The sequence below is a fragment of the Pristis pectinata genome, chromosome 16 (assembly GCF_009764475.1).
Source record: "Pristis pectinata isolate sPriPec2 chromosome 16, sPriPec2.1.pri, whole genome shotgun sequence".
Lineage (NCBI taxonomy): Eukaryota > Metazoa > Chordata > Chondrichthyes > Rhinopristiformes > Pristidae > Pristis > Pristis pectinata.
In genome coordinates, this window is record NC_067420.1 from 61,405 (window position 1) to 77,923 (window position 16,519).

A 16,519-nucleotide genomic window follows, 5' to 3' on the forward strand; every position below is an offset into this window, starting at 1 on the left:
CCTCACCAACACCTTGTGCAACTTCAACATAAAATCCCAATTCCTGTACTCACTGCCTTGATTTATGAAGGCCAATGTGCTGAAAGCTCTCTTCACGACCCTATTTACCTGTGTTTGTTTTGCCACACACCTCAGAGCCCTACCATTCACTGTGTAAGTCTTACCCTGGTTTGTCCTCCCAAAGTGCAACACCTACACTACTCTGCATCAAATTCCATCTGCCATTTTTCAGCCCATTTTCCTACCTGGTCATAATCACGCTGCAAGCTTTGATAGCCTTCCTCGCTGTCCACTACGGCCCCAATATTGGTGTCAACTGCAAATTTGCTGATCCAGTTTACTGTGTTATCATCCAAATCATTAATACAGATGACAACAAAAATGGACCCAGCATCGATCCCTGCGGCACACCACTAGACACTGGCTTCCAGTCAGAGAGACAGCCATTTACTACCATTCTCTGGCTTCTCCCGCTAAGCCAATGTTGAATCCAATTGACTACTTCATTCTGAATGCCAAGCAACATAACCTTCTGGAGCAGCTTCCCATGTGGGACTTTGTCAAAGGCCTTGCTAAAGTCCATGTAGACAACATCGACTGCCTTTCCCTCATCGACCTTCTTGGTAACCTCCTTGAAAAACTCTAAGATTGGTCAGATATGACCTACCACGCAAAAGCCATGTTGACTATCCGTAATCAGGCCCCCTGTATATCCTGTCCCCTAGAATGCCTTCCAATAATTTTACCCATGACTGACGTTAGGCTCACCGGCCTATAATTTCCTTGCTTATTCTTAAAGCCTTTCTTGAACAACAATAGCTGTCCTCTGGTACCTCACCTGTGGCTAAGGACGTTTTAAATATCTCTGCCAGTGCCCCTGCAATTTCTGCACTAGCCTCCCACAAGGTCTGAGGGGACGCCCTGTCATGCCCTGGGGATTTATCCACTTTAATTTGCCTCAAGACAGCCAGCACCTCCTCTTCCATAATCCAGATACGGTCCATGACCTCACTACTCTTTTGCCTCAGTTCTATAGTCTCTGTGTCTGTCTCTAGAGTAAATAGAGATGCAAAAAATTCATTTAAGATCTCCCCCATCTCTTTCGGCGCCACACACATAGATGACAACGCTGATCTTCAAGAGGACCAATTTTGTCCCTTGCTACCCTTTTGCTCTTATTATGGCTATAGAAACCCTTGGGATTCTCTTTCACCTTGTCTGCCAGAGCAACCTCATGTCCTCTTTTTGCCATCCTGATTTTGCTCTCAAGTGTTCCCTTGCATGTCTTATACTTGTCAAGTGCCTCATTTGATCCTAACTGCCTATACCTGATATGCACCACTTTCTTTTTCTTTACCAGGGCCTCAATATCTCTCGATAACCAAGGTTTCCTAAACCTGTTAACCTTGCCTTTTATTCTAACAGAAACGTGCAGATTCTGTACTCTCAATATTTCACTTCTGAAAGCTTCCCACTTAGCAAGCATCTCTTTCTGGAAAACAGCCTATCTTAATCCATGCCTGCCAGATCCCTTCTGATGCCATCAAAATTGGCCTTGCTCCAATTTAGAATCTCAACCTGAGGACCAGTTCTATCCTTCTCCATAATTTTATTGAAACTAATGGAATTATGATCACTAGATCCAAAGTGTTCCCCTACACACACCTCTGTCACCTGCCCTGTCTCATTCCCTAGGAGGAGATCCAGTATCGTTCTCTCTCTCGTTGGGACCTCTATTTTGGGAAACTCCGGAGACTTATTAGAGCTTCAGAGAAAAATAATTTCAAGGGAAGCTTTTGAAGCCCTTCAGATCTGGCCTTGTTTTTGTTTAGCAAAGTACATAATTAAGCAAAAACCTGAACTTTCGCCCTTCATGTACAAGACTGTGTCCTTTGGTTGGAAAATCCATATGGTATTTTGTGTGAATAAAATCTTTTAATGCTCTGCTCTTTCATGTTGCCAAGTAACTAGGGATGCTGACTAGTGTCATAGCGACATCCTTTTATGCTTTTGAAGGAAATGAGTGCAAATGTGGGAAATCTGAGATGGAAACTGAAAATGCCAGAAACACTGAGTAGGTCAGGTAACACCTGTGAAGAGAAACGGAGGTCAATATTTTAGGTCAATGATTCCTTCATCAGAACTGCAGAGTATTTCTGGCATTTTCTGTTTTTGAACTTTCTTGTCTAAATGTGAAAGACCAGGAACCAATAATCTTAAATTTATTACTGTTTGGATGATCAGCTCTGATATTCAACCGTGGACCTTGTTTATTGGATAGTCACTGTTTTAAAATGTGTTGATGACAGTTCAGATTTCTAACAGCCTTGAGGTGTGTCTGTATGTGCTCTGTTTTAGAATGTGAAATTTCCAATCAAGCTGAACCCACTGTGAACTGTGATCACCCTGATGTGAAGAAAGAGCTACCAGCTCATATCCAAATGACTAAGGATGTGATGGAAAGATGTATTCACCTCTTATCAGACAAAAGCATTAAATTGCGACTGAAGGTCTTGTATTGTTCTATGTCTGGAAGGTAGAATATAAAATCTTCAAACTCTTGCTGGGTATTTTTTGAGTTGCATATTTTATTTCTCCACTGAGAGAAAACTGTTCTAAGAGTAAGACCAAATATAATCTGAGATTCTGTTTAAAACAAAACACAACTTCAGAGTGAACAAACCCAGTTGAGGTATTTATTTGAAATCCCAAAGTATGTGAAATCCTTTTTTCTGTCTTCCCTGTCACTTCTTGAGAATGATACCTTTACCTTTATTTACCTTTTTTAAAATTAAAGTAGTTCTGGATTTCTGTTTCCTTTTCTTGAAGAATGGCTTTAGCCAATTACAATGACAGCCTAGAAACTGTTCAGTGGCTGTAAGATGTTTTTAGTAGTTGAATTGTGTTGGACCAACAAACAGGCTGGAGCGTGTTGGTGGTTGGCAGGAGGGGATGTTGGGATTAATGTTTGAGAGGGGGTTGGTGTAGACTCAAAATCAGCAGACCAGAAGGCAAAGGTAGTATCTTAAGTCACACTGAAGTACTGTGAAAACTCATGCTTTTCATCTTTTCCAGACACAGGTTAAAACTCTGCCACCAAAACTATTAACTTCTTTGACCCAAGAAACATGGTCTCAGAATTGAATCACAAAGCATCACCTTTCTCAACATGCAGCCAACAATAGTGCCAGCCATGCATGCATTGATAAGAATTATGGAATTGTCTTCCAGCATGCATTGAGGCCATTGAGTTTATCCAAAATCCTCTCTGCCACTGCACTAGCTCTACAAGAATCCCCAATTTTCAGTTTTTTTTTCCATTGAAGCAAGGTTACATAATACACAAAAATGTGATGCTTTGTGATCCAATTCTGAGACCATGTTTCTTGGGTCTAAGAAGTTAATAGTTTTGGTGGCAGAGTTTTAACTTGTGTCTGGAAAAGATGAAAAGCGTGAGTTGACTTTAAAAAAAAAACTTTTAAAATGTTGAAATATAAATTAGAACAGTCAGCAACAATATAGGAGAGAGGTGGTTTAGTAATCCAGAATTTGATGCCAATAGTGAGCAGTGAGCACACACTCACTGTTGTCATACTACTGACCTTTTGCAGATTCTCCGGCAGATGTTGTTGCTATCCTACACTGAAGTCTGGTGCACATCCACTAACTTCACCAGGCAGCAAAGCTGCCAAAGACCTTCAATCCTTTTCAAAGTCTTTCACATTTGGAAACATTTAAAAGCAATTAAAATCCGTAAATAATTAAACTCTGTAAATTTAAAAAAAACTTAATCAAAATATTAATGTTTAATTGTTTAAACCCTCTAACATTATTCTCTGCTTCCTATAAACAAGCCACCTTTGGATTCAATGTCCCAATGTACCTTGGATCCATTGCCACAGAACAGCTTTGGGGTAGAATTAGACAGTTAATATACAATTTTAAAATTGAGCTCACTTTAAATATACTCTTATTTCAATTTTAAAATTGAAATTGCTTTTGCGAATGGAAACCTGTGACCAGTGGTGTGCCACAGGAATCAGTGACTGGACCTTGGATACGATGCAGGAAGTACGATTAGTAAATTTTGGTATTTATTATTGTCACTTGTACCGAGGTACAGTGAAAAACTTGTCTTGCATATCGATCGTACAGGTTAATTCATTACACAGTGCAGTTACATTGCATTAGTACAGAGTGTATTGAGGTGGTACAGGTAAAAACAATAACAGAGTACAGAGTAAAGTGTCACAGCTACAGAGAAAGTGCAGTGCAATAAGGTGCAGGGTCACAACAAGGTAGATCGTGAGGTCAGAGTCCATCTCATCCTATAAGGGAACCGTTCAATAGTCTTATCACAGTGGGGAAGAAGCTGTCCTTAAGCCTGGTGCTATGTGCCCTCAGGCTCCTGTATCTTCTACCTGATGGAAGAGGAGTGAAGAGGGTGGGTGGGGTCTTTGATTATGCTGGCTGCTTTGCCAAGGCAGTGAGAGGGAAAGACAGAGTCCAAGGAGGGGAGGCTGGTTTCCGTGACACGCTGGGCTGTGTCCACAACTCTGCAGTTTCTTGTGGTCCTAGGCAGAGCAGTTGCCGTACCAAGCCGTGATGCATCCAGATAGGGTGTCAAAGGGGACATACCGAATTTCTTCAGCGTCCTGAGGAAGTAGAGGCACTGGTGAACCTTCTTGGCCGTGGCATCTACATGATTTGACCAGGACAGGCTATTGGTGATGTTCACTTCTAGGAACTTGAAGCTATCATGCCTCTCAACCTCAGCACTGTTGATGTAGACAGGTGCATGTACACCACCCCCTTTCCTGAAGTCAATGACCAGCTCTTTTGTTGACATTGAGGGAAAGGTTGTTGTTATGATACCATGTCACTAAGCACTATCTCCTTCCTGTACTCATCGTTATTTGAGATAAAACCTACTACGGTGGTATCATCTGCAAACTTGTTGATGGAATTAGAGCAGAATCTGGCCACACAGTCATGAGTATATAGGGACTAGAGTAGAGGGCTGAGGATGCAGCCTTGTGGGGCACCAGAGTTGAGAATAATCGTGCTGGAGGTATTGCTACCTATCCTCTGTTGGTCAGAAAGTCAAGGATCCAGTTGCAGAGGGAGGTGTTGAGTCCCAGGTCTCGGAGTTTGGTGGCGAGTTTGCTTGGAATTACAGTATTGAAGGCGAAGCTGTAGTCAATAAACAATAGTTTAACTTAGGTGTCTTTACTGTCCAGATGCTCCAGAGCTGTGTGTAGAGTCAGGGAGCTGGCATCCGCTATAGACCTGTTTTGGCGATAGGCGAATTGCATTGGGTCTAAGTTGTCTGGGAGGCTGGAGTTGATGTGTGTCCTGACCAGCCTCTCAAAGCACTTCATGATGGTGGATGTCAGAGCCACTGGTCAGTTGTCATTAGGCACGTTACCTTGCTTTTCTTTGGTACCGGGATGATAGTGGTCTTAAAGCAAGTGGGAGCCTGAGATTGAAGCAGGGAGAGGTTAAATATGTCTGCAAATCCTCCGGCAAGCTGATCAGCACAAGATCTGAGCACATGGCCAGGGACACCATCTGGGCCAGATGCTTTCTTCGTGTTCACTCTCCGGAAGACCGATCTTACATCCTCGACAGTGATCACAGGTTCAGTTGCATTGGAGGCTGTCAGTGTGAGTGGTGACAGTCCACTTCCCTTCTGTTTAAAAACTCTCATAGAATGCATTAAGCTCATAAGGAAGAGATGCGCTGTTGATAACTGTGCAGCCCGTCTTCGTTTTGTAGCCTGTTTTAGCATGTAAGCCCTGCCATAACTGACAGCTGGTCTGGGACTCTCTTTTGAATCGGTATTGTCTCTTGGCATCCCTGATAGCTTTCCGAAGGTCATATCTCAATTTCTTGTACAGGTCAGGATCACCAGATTTGTGTGCAGCAGTCCTCGACTTCAGTAGGGAGTGGACCTCCTGGTTCATCCATGGTTTCTGGTTTGGGAACAGCCATATTGTCCTCTTTGGTACACAGTCCTCAACGCACTTGCTGATAAAGCCTGTGATGGTGGTGACGTACTCAGTTTTGGTGACATACTCAAATTTGCAGATGACACAAACAGTGATGGAGGAACTGCAATTGAGGAGGATAGACTTGAATTACAGAATATTTCAGTGACCAAGGGCAATTTATTTTTTAATACTTATACAAAACAGTTAAATCCACAAATCCTAGATCTAATATATAATTGTAACAATAAATGTATTTCAATCAACCTGTCTTAGCACAATAAAATTTCTTAATAACCAGTGCTTGCTTCTGAGTACAAGATAATTACAATGAATATATAGCACATCTCTGCTCTTACTGTAATCTCTTCAACCAACTGCTTCATTGCTTACTGCATATCTGCAACTGTAATTTGTTTTAAACAGGTCTTGGATGTTTTGGAACTGTGTGTGATTGTTCTTCAGAATAATCTAAATGAACTACTCCCGATGATTCACCGTGCATGGAGTCCCCTTGTACAGAGATTGACCAATGATAATTCCCTCGTTGTTCTCAGGGCATTCAAGGTAGAATTATATTTCCTACTAACTGTTTTTGGTGAATTTATATATCTTGCATGATTTAGATTAAACCAGAGCAAGATGCTTTATGCTGACTTCATTCCCATACATTTGCATGCCTATGAATGCAAAGTAATAAATATTAGAGTCTGTTCTGGATATCAGAAATTTCTACGGATTTTGTTTTTCCTGATCATGTATGAACAATGAAGGGTATTGAATGGTTTCTACCTTGTTTTTAGGTGCTGTGCACGTTGGCTAATACATGTGGTGATTTCCTGAGGAGCCGAGTTTCTAAAGACATTTTGCCAAAGGTGACTGGAACTTTAGTAAGTCAAGCCCCGGTCAGTGCCAAGGCTGGGCCCATTTATAGCCACACACTCGCCTATAAACTTCAGTTAACTGTGCTTCAGGGACTTGGAAAACTATGTGAGAAACTCGAACTTTGTAAGTATATACTTCTAAAGTCAATGCTTGAACTCTTTGCTATAATCCATGCTTTTTAACTAAATAGAAGTTTGTAAGAAGACGGCTACTAAAAACAAATCTATTAATGATTAAACACTAAGCAACTATTCAACTAGGAAGTGGTTGATTTTGGTTTCTTCATATATAACGTACCTGTATCAAACCGCGACGACTACCTCTTGAAATCCACACTCATTGATTTATACCTTTCGAGGTTAGTGCCAATACAATGTTCAGAGAAGTCTGGGGCTTTTTCCTCATTAACTTTAAAACTGGAAAAATCTAATCCATTGGTGTGAGAAATCCACATGACTGTCACGTGACAGTAACAACACTGACCCCTGCTGGTCGGAGGACAGCATTGTTCCTTGGATGGGAAGTTATTACTACTGTCAATCAAGGTGCGGCTCCACCCATCCCGCAGGTGTGAGAGTACCTTTTGTCTCTGAACTTGCTTGACCATTGGCTGTGGCAGGCACCTTTGTCCTTGACCCCCAAACCATTGGCCCATTTAAATCACAACAGTGAGGCTCCACCCAGCCTCCTAGCACCATAAAAAGGTTTGCAATCCCCTAGCTCTTTCTCTTTGACGACCCCAGGAGCAGTGAGACAACGCTGCAGAGATCACTGGTAAGGGTGCATCACCACGTAGTTTGGGAGTGTTTCACTCAGACTCAGGGAGCGTTAAGGGCCAACGCTAGTGTGGGTCAAGCATTGAAATATTATATCCTGAAGTTGTACATTGTTATTGTGTGTTTGTGCGCATCAGTGCGTGTGTGTGAGTGTGTATCTGTTCCCCGTGTTTGCCTTTGTGATTAAACTAGTTTTGATATCCAAAGCTCGTGTCCAGAGTCCTTCATCCTTGAGGCTGTAAGGAACCATTTCACACAACACCTGTGTAATTGTAGTTTCTTCTAGACGAGCTGTTTACTTATTGCTTACATTGTGATAAGATTGTGTAGTTGTAAATGCAACACCATGTGAATGCCTATTTTCATTCTTATAATAACTGAATCAACCTCAAAAATGAAACAACACTAGCATGTTATCTTATGGGATTGAGGTCAATCTGTCTAACAGGTATCTGATCTGTCAAAAAAATTGATACTAGGGCAGTAAAGTGATTTTTTTTGCTTTAAACACCAAATTAGCTGTGCAGTTGAAACAGGGTTGATTGCAAATAAAAGCAGAACTGAGCAGGTCAAGCAATATGCTGCGCTCTCCAAGGTTAACATTTTTTTATTGATGACTTTTTATCAATCTGAATGTTAACCCTCTGTTTCAAACCAAAGGTGGTGCCTGATCTTCTCAGTGTTTCCAACATCTGCAGTTTTTTTTGCTTTCAAATGATTCTAATTAGCTGTCTCACTCGGTGGTGACAGAATGGCAGATGTATCAAATGACATATTACCATATTGAATTTGGATGGCTGGTTTCGGTCTTCAATGAGCTCTGAAGTCTGACCTGAGCTTGATGTTGATGCTGAAAAATGTTCAATTTTTATAATATCTAGCACCTTGGCAAGTATAAAAGTGGCATAAAAATGGGTTGTTCTTTCTGGTGGGGGATAAAAGCATAATTTTCTTGTTACAGGTGAAGCTGACCTGGATATGGTGGCTAGCGCTTGTTTATCATATCTGAGCAGCAGACAGCCAATGAAACTTCAGGAAGCAGCCTGCAGGTAATTCACATTTCACAGATTTAAATAAATTACAAGGAATTTGTGTTTCCCTATACTATTTTCATTGCATTTATTTTTAATATGATGTGGTCGATGTTCAGGGATCTCTTGCAGGATGTTAGGGATAAATTTGTCCCGGTGAGGCAGAGAAAGAATGACAGGGTGAAGGAACCGTGGGTGACAAGAGGTGGAACAACTAGTTAGGAAGAAGGCAGCATACATAAGGTGTAAGTAGCGAGGATCAGATAGGGATCCAGGGAGGTTTGGCCGTGTGGATTCAGACTTGGCTTGCCTGTAGAAAGCAGAGGGTTATGGTGGAGCGAGTGCATTCAGATTGGAAGGCTGTGACTAGTGGTGTCCCACAAGGATCAGTTCTGGGACCTCTACTTTTTGTGATATTTATTAATGACTTGGATGAGGGAAGGGTGGGTTAGCAGGTTTGTAGATGACACAAAGGTCAGTGGTGTTGTGGATAGTGCGGAGGGCTGTCGAAGCTTACAGAGGGATATTGATAGGATGCAGAGCTGGGCTGAGAAGTGGCAGATGGAGTTCAATCCAGAGAAGTGTGAGGTGGTACACTTTGGAAGGACAAACTCCAAGGTGGAGTACAAGGGTAATGGCAGGATTCTGGGTGGTGTGGAGGAGCAGAGGGATCTAGGGGTTCATATCCACAGATCACTGAAAGTTGCCTCGCAGGTGGATAAGGTATTTAAGAAAGCTTGTGGGATGTTAGCTTTCATAAGTCGTGGGATCAAGTTTAAGAGCCGCGAGGTAATGCTGCAGCTCTACAAAACTCTGGTTAGATCACACTTGGAGCACTGTGTCCAGTTCTGGTCGCCTCAATATAGGAAGGATGTGGAAGCGTTGGAAAGGGTGCAGAGGAGATTTACCAGGATGCTGCCTGGAATGGAGAGTATGGATTATGAGGAGAGACTAAGGGAGCCAGGGCTTTACTCATTGGAGAGGAGGATGAGGGGAGACATGATAGAGATATACAAAATATTAAGAGGAATAGATAGAGTGGACAGCCAGCGCCTCTGTCCCAGGGCACCAATGCTCAATACAAGAGGGCATGGCTTTAAGGTTATGGGTGCGAAGTTCAAGGGAGATATCAGAGGGAGGTTTTTCACCCAGAGAGTGGTTGGTGCATGGAATGCGCTGCCTGGGGCGGTGGTGGAGGCTGATACATTAGTCAAGTTCAAGAGATTGTTAGATAAGCATATGGAGGAATTTTAAATAGGGGGATAGGTGGGAGGAAGTCTTAGGTGTGGTTTAAAGGTCGGCGCAACATGGTGGGCCGAAGGGCCTATATTGTGCTGTATTGTTCTATGGTAATATTCTTTTCACTTGTTGCTTGTGTTTTAAGTGCCTGGACGGCATCAATGCATGTATTGCTGCCATTCCACTTTAGATGTATTGCGTCTCAATACAAACATTGTACATTGTTCCTCCTAATTAACTTCCCTGCCCAAGGATGAAGTTACAATGTTGAGTGTTAGGAGAGGTTAGCCTACATTTAAATTCGTCACCTGCAGAGAATTTTATAGGTATGTTAACATTACCCCTCGGGTATCAAATTTAGAAATAAGAATCCAATAATGATGCAATAATTAAGACCAAATAGCTGAGCCACTCAGAAATTGGAACTTTTTAGCCTATGCTACATTGGCTGATCTCCATGAGATGGATTGATACTGCAATTGTTCTCAATGCCTAGGGTTTATGAGGAGAGGACTGATAGAAGTATAAATGCAACAAAATTGGTGGAAAATATATGCCTCAATCAGCTTTTATATAAAATTATTTCACTTGGTTTCAAAGGCACTTAAAAGGAAAACCTCTTATTTATGTTTAATGTCTTTTCTTTCACCAGTGTTTTTTCCCATCGAGCTGAAGTTGACCCTGATGCCACTTGGCTGATTTTGAATGAACTTTATAGTCCCGATGCTTGCAGTCCCCCACATGCCAGCCTTCCACCAATCCAGCTCACTGGAATGGGAAAACAAAGGAACGAATTCACAGATAATGTGACTCGGCTTCTGAAGAGCTTATGACACAAGTTGTGGTACCTGTTGATGTCTATATAAAACTAAAACTCCTCTCATTCAGTGCTTTGCATGAACATTCGTCTTGGTGTTGGAAATGCTTTGAGGGCAGGCACTTTTTTGTTGCGATACATAATTTCATCTGATGGACTTAACACCAGCTTCTGTGGCTTGTTTAACATCCATGTCACCAGAAATGTTGATACACAGACTTCTTGATCAATGACTCATTGAAGGATTCCACACATTAAACAATTGTCACAGTCATCTTGTTTGTAGGTGTTACTGCAGAGGCTGGACCTGTGATAGGCCAGAACACATTTACTTACTGTTTTCTGCCTGTCTTTGTAAATAAATCGTGCACTTTAGAGGATACCAAGGCAGTCACAAAGAAATTCTGTGATTAACGTGTCTGTCGGTTGAGAGATTCGCAATTGCACTAACCCTGGTTAACTCTTTGTATTTGCAATCAAAGTCTTAAAGAAGCTTCAGGTAGAGTTGAGTCACAAAACTACTTCAACTTTAGAATACTTATCAATATTATCCAAGGAGCTGTGAATAATAACGATATTTTTATTGTAGAAGCTAATCAAAACTTACTGTCCCTGGAAAAACCTCAAATATGTACCTGTTTTTTCACTTCTAATGTGCATCTAAGCTGAGGGTTTGATATTAATGGATTCACGACTGGTTCCCAAAAGCTCCATTTTAGAGAGTCTGATGGGAAATGCATTACTAATCAATGATAGGTTGTTGAATTTTGAGCAATTAAAAGTACAAACTGCCATTAGTTAATGCAGCAACTTTACATCTCGCCTGTTGCAGGTACAGCAATGTTGGTTGCTCTACTAATAAGTCTGAACATCATATCTTTAGTATTGTGCACGTCCTACTGGTTATCTACAGAATAGCCTGAAACAGGAACATAATAGTAGCTCCCCCTTGTGTATCATGTATAATTTGCTTTTTTTTGAGAGTTTACCAATTGTTAAACTGCTCTCTGGTACAGATAGCAAGAGAGAATAAGAGTTAAAGAAAGTTCCTCCTGATTGCTCAATCCTACTTTCTTGAGAAAAAGAATGGTGGAGTGGAGATAGGGAGCTATGCATTACCCCTGTCCCTTTTGCAGAACAGCTTGTTTTTTGACATTGCTTTCCTTTTAACACCACTTTTACCTGTAAGAACTGACTTCCAGCAACTTGATTTCCAATTCCAGGCCCTCAGGCCTAGACTTGCCATCTATCATCGCCTGCTTAAAATATGACTCTCCCCACCAACGCAAAATTTTTTTAATCCTGTTTTGTTAATTCTAATACCAAGAGAAGCAGATGGTGGTAGCTGTAAAGCAGAATTGTATGGGCGTCAAAGATGCAATAACAAATTACTTGGTTGCATTTGTTGTGGTTAGCAGGCCTAGGATGAGGCAGTTCATCCTCATATTTGTTGGGAAAAAAAACAGGCATAGCATTTGCACAAAGTAGTTTATCTGACTTTAATAAAGATCTTTAGTGTATGAAGCACGTGGCCTTTTCTGTTTAATATGTGAGAGTTTATATAGGGAATTGAGTATATGGCATTGGAAGAACCATTCAGCCCATTTAGACTATTTTTATGTTTATGGTCCACCTGAGCCTTATCCCACCTGATTTCATCTGAACCCATTTTGGTATGCATAAATCCCTAATGTACTTATCTACGTTCTCCATAATGTAACTGCTGTTTGCTTCAATTACTTAAAGTGGTGGCAAGCTCCACTTTGTAACCATCCTCTGGACAAAAGTTTCTCCTGAGTAATTTCATGGATTTATTAGTCATCATCATGTATCTCTTGGCCGTAGTTTTCCACAAGAGGGTACATCTCTTTATCTACTCTATTAAACAGCTTAATGAGCCAGATTCTGCTGCTCCCTAGCTGGTGGTTCTGTAGAGATCTGTAGGCTAGCTGCAGCATGTGTGTCAATTCCTTCCTGATTTCCGCAACTGCATTGTGGAAGTCTGGAATGAACCTGAGGTTAGTTGTTGATTTGTCTGACCTCCCGTTCTACCACTGGACCTGGTACTGAGTACAGAGGGAGAGCTTGAATCTGTTGAGCAGCAGCATACTTTGTAACAGACCCCTTTGCTTTACACTAGCTGTAACTGTAGACCTCATGCATTGGAATTGGAACACAAATCTGAAATGAAATGCTAAGCAGTTCCTTTCCCATTCAATTTAAACCTACTTAAAAATTTTTTAATTAATTTCTACTAGTTAAGATTAAGTGTGTTATAGCAAGATTAATTTTTAAAATTTGAACTATATCTGAGAACCCACGTATAAGGCTCTGACAGTAGAAGCAGCTGAAAATCCATGAAGGTGGTGTGGGTGAAGGGCTGTAGGTTCTGCCGTTTGGTCACTTGTCACAATTCGACTGACCTTGCACCACAGGACAGAACTATAGCAGCTTAGTCTGGAGGATGTTTGACCCTGTGTTACTGTGAAAAGTGTATCGATGGGAATGACATGGGGCTGAGCACGTGGAACAGGTTGGATCAAGCATCATCTGTCCCGATAATTTTGGACCTTCATTAGGTCATCTCCCAATTATTTTTCCCATGAAAGGATCTCCAACATGTCCCACCTTTCCTGATAGTTAGGATCTCTCAGCTCTAATGTCATCTTTTAAATCATGCTGCTTAACAAAAACCTCAATTAATTATGGTGGATAGGAAGCCAAAACCTCCGCTTCTGACAGGACAGCAAGCTTCTCACAGAATATGTATGGTCTGTGTTCAAACTGACTGATCCTTTAACGTTGCATTCTCTCAACCTTTACGTTTATTTTGTTTTGAAAATGAATGTTTGTAAGTTCATCCCCATGCATGGTGGCAAATGGAATATAACGGAGTGAATTTTACAGCTCATTGCTATGCACTGATATGGTTATAGCATGTTTAGCACAATGGTCCAGGAATAAATTTTTAGACAGTAATACACAAACTCAATCCCAAGGCTCTTCTGCGGAGTCAAAAAGGGAAAGAAAACATAGTTATGCTAGTTTAGTAGGTACTTGAGTTCAAATCCCATTGCAGCAGTAAGGATATTTAAAATAATTTTGGAAACATCAATAGACATGAAAGTACTGGATTTTAACTTACTCTTTTGGTACCTGCTCTCTCTGCCTATCACAAATGGTAACTTACAATTTATATAATTTAAAAAAAAATTCTATTAGATTCTGAACATGTATTCAATGTTAATGCTTGTAAATCATATTGTTGGCTGCATAAAAGTAAGTGTTCATTGAGGGACAGACAATAAGTAAAATTATATAATATTTCTTTTCCAATTCTGGTTGTATAATGAATTAACACTATGGTAAAAACAGTAAAATTTGCATTCTTTAATTTCTAGTCAATGGTTTATGGGTGGGTGCAGTTCTTGTAATCATGAAAGTACACCTAAAAGAAGTGTCAAGGCAGATCCAACATCCGAGGCAGCTGGCAAGAGAAACCCTTGTCTCGCATATTTACAGCAGTTCCACTCAACTGATGAAACATCACCTGGCGGTTTGTTTATAGTTAAGGAATACTAATCTAGTATATTAGTGATAGTACTGCCAAATGTCAGGTGTTACTGGGCACAGTAATGTGCCACCACTTTTATTTATTATTTCAGGCATGTTAGAAAAGGCAATCTACTCGTGATTTGATTAAAAGAGCCCAGCTGGGTAAAATCTTGTTCCATTTGTCTGTTTTTCTATCTGTTTTATGAAGAAACAGATTTAGAAAGTAATTTATTAGCACTTTATAAAAACTTATTGGAACTGTGATTCTTAACAGGTCTTTCCCTGAAATACAGTAAATAAAACAAGTTCTGGCTCATTGGTGTTCTGCAATTTCTTGTTCACTCTTTCAAACTGCAACTCGTCACATGCCCATCAATCAACCCTGTCAGGCTGACCTTTGGTTTAGAGTTGGCACTTAGTGGACTTGCAAGATAGATGTTCAGGAGACTATTATGCATGCTTACACAGGAGGGCAGTGGCACCTATACAAACTGGCAGCTTGTATTTCAGAACTGGTTGGGGTGGCACTAAAAGCTGAAATAGGTAATAGCAAAGCCGTTGAATAGAAGGCCAAATGCTCTTGTCATAAAGCTGGTCAAAGCTTGCCAAATTCGTTTTATCAGCATCGCTGTTGTGTTCCAGTCAGCAGAAAGCATAGCTCATGAAGGAAAAGAAAGATTTTGCTTACTAATTTTTTTCTTCTCTTTTCCCCTTTCAATTCTAATATTAATCTCTCTAAATTCAGGTATGTTAACAGTAGTATTCTCACCAGCTGGGACATGCCCTTTTCTCATTACTACCATCAGGTAGTACTTGTTACTATCATCACTAATGAGTTTATTCATTCCACATCCATATGGGAATCAGATTAATTCTCCAGCAGAGAATGTGCACAGGGATTGGTTCCAAAATGCTGAATATTACTCGTGATCAAATCTCAAATCAATGCAAAACCCATTCACAGAACATGCACCACCCATAGATAAGAAGAGAATGCCAAATTGTAGTCCCACATTAGTGATACATGAGGAAAAGTCTGGGTCTGAAATTGTAAAATGCAAGGTTAAATTTCCATTGCACCTCATGGGCCATACTTTAGTCATTGTTGAGCTAAAGTTGATCCAATTCATATCCCAAGATAAGTAAAGCATATGTTTATGGAAGGAAATGTAAGTGAACCCTTTAGAGGATATTTGTTTCTCTTAATAGACAAAATGTTTATCTCTAATTCCTGTTAGGTTTTTACAATCACTCCCACAGTCATAATTTAAATCCAAAGCAGATTCTAAAATTTTGGATAATGTAAAAATTGAAATGTTGAATGAGCTGCTTGTTATGCACCTTGTTTTCCTGTTTGGGTAGGAGTCCTTAGTTCAGAAGTAGAATTCAGAGTGTCATTAAGATTATGGCTGCAACTATCGTTTTAGTGCTTGCCCTCCACCCTCACCATCAGACAGTACTTGGAGCTTTCTGTTACTGTGAGCTTGTAGATTATTTTTTTAAACTTACTTAAAACTAAAGGATGCGTTTAGTACTGAATTTAGAGTGGATTGCTTACAAAACGTGTGCAAACCTGGGCAAGCGATTTAAAACTGTCAGGAAATGCTCTTGACCCTTATTGTTGGATTAGATCTTTTTCAGAAGGTCAAGGAAATAATAAGAGATGAATGGGTGGGTGAAAGAGTCAGTAAGATTAAATCAATCAAATTTCAACAGTGCCTTTGAGCCATGTTTGCCCACAGCAGAAGCCAAGAATGAAACTTTGAAAGCAACCTGTCATTGTGAAAAACACCCTGTGTTGGTTGTCTCCTCTTGATGCAACATCAGCATGTTCTGTCTCCATCTGAGCAACTAACTTTTTACACTGAGCTAACTGTATACCTTAATATATTATGCATGGAGGTTATGACCTTCTGTGCACTTGAACTCTTCAGCTCTGAATTGAGAAACAATGAGATGTGGTCCAGCCCTTGGCAATAAATTAATGTTCTCTGCTGGGATAGATTTGCTTAGATTCACATTATTCAGATTAATGGAAGAACGTTGCAGTGTGAGGTGCCGACATAGATAAATGTGTGACATTAGAAAGCTGCAGTCATTCAGAATAATGACTGTAATAAACTCATTACTGAACAGACCCAGGCATTATCCTCTGAGGTATATAGCAGCATCTTAGTACAATGTCAGTCCATGGGTTTGCTGGTGCTATCCACTGAGGTTATAATG

At 40.6% G+C, this 16,519-nt stretch overlaps 1 protein-coding gene across 5 annotated transcripts in view; it reads left to right on the forward strand.

Moving 5' to 3' along the window:
- Window positions 1-14,608, forward strand: part of tti1 (TELO2 interacting protein 1) — a 39,628-nt gene extending 25,020 nt beyond the window's left edge. For 2 of the 5 annotated variants that reach the window (XM_052031036.1, XM_052031037.1), the window contains exons 4-8: window positions 2,359-2,510; window positions 6,417-6,557; window positions 6,794-6,998; window positions 8,613-8,700; window positions 10,574-14,599. In XM_052031036.1, the coding sequence (XP_051886996.1) occupies window positions 2,359-2,510; window positions 6,417-6,557; window positions 6,794-6,998; window positions 8,613-8,700; window positions 10,574-10,754 (767 nt within the window). In that variant the 3' untranslated portion in view covers window positions 10,755-14,599. Of the gene's footprint in view, window positions 1-2,358; window positions 2,537-6,416; window positions 6,558-6,793; window positions 6,999-8,612; window positions 8,701-10,573 lie in introns of those variants that run through there. The other 3 variants (XM_052031039.1, XR_007957562.1, XM_052031038.1) reach the window with 3 other exon arrangements.
- Window positions 14,609-16,519: the final 1,911 nt, after the last annotated feature.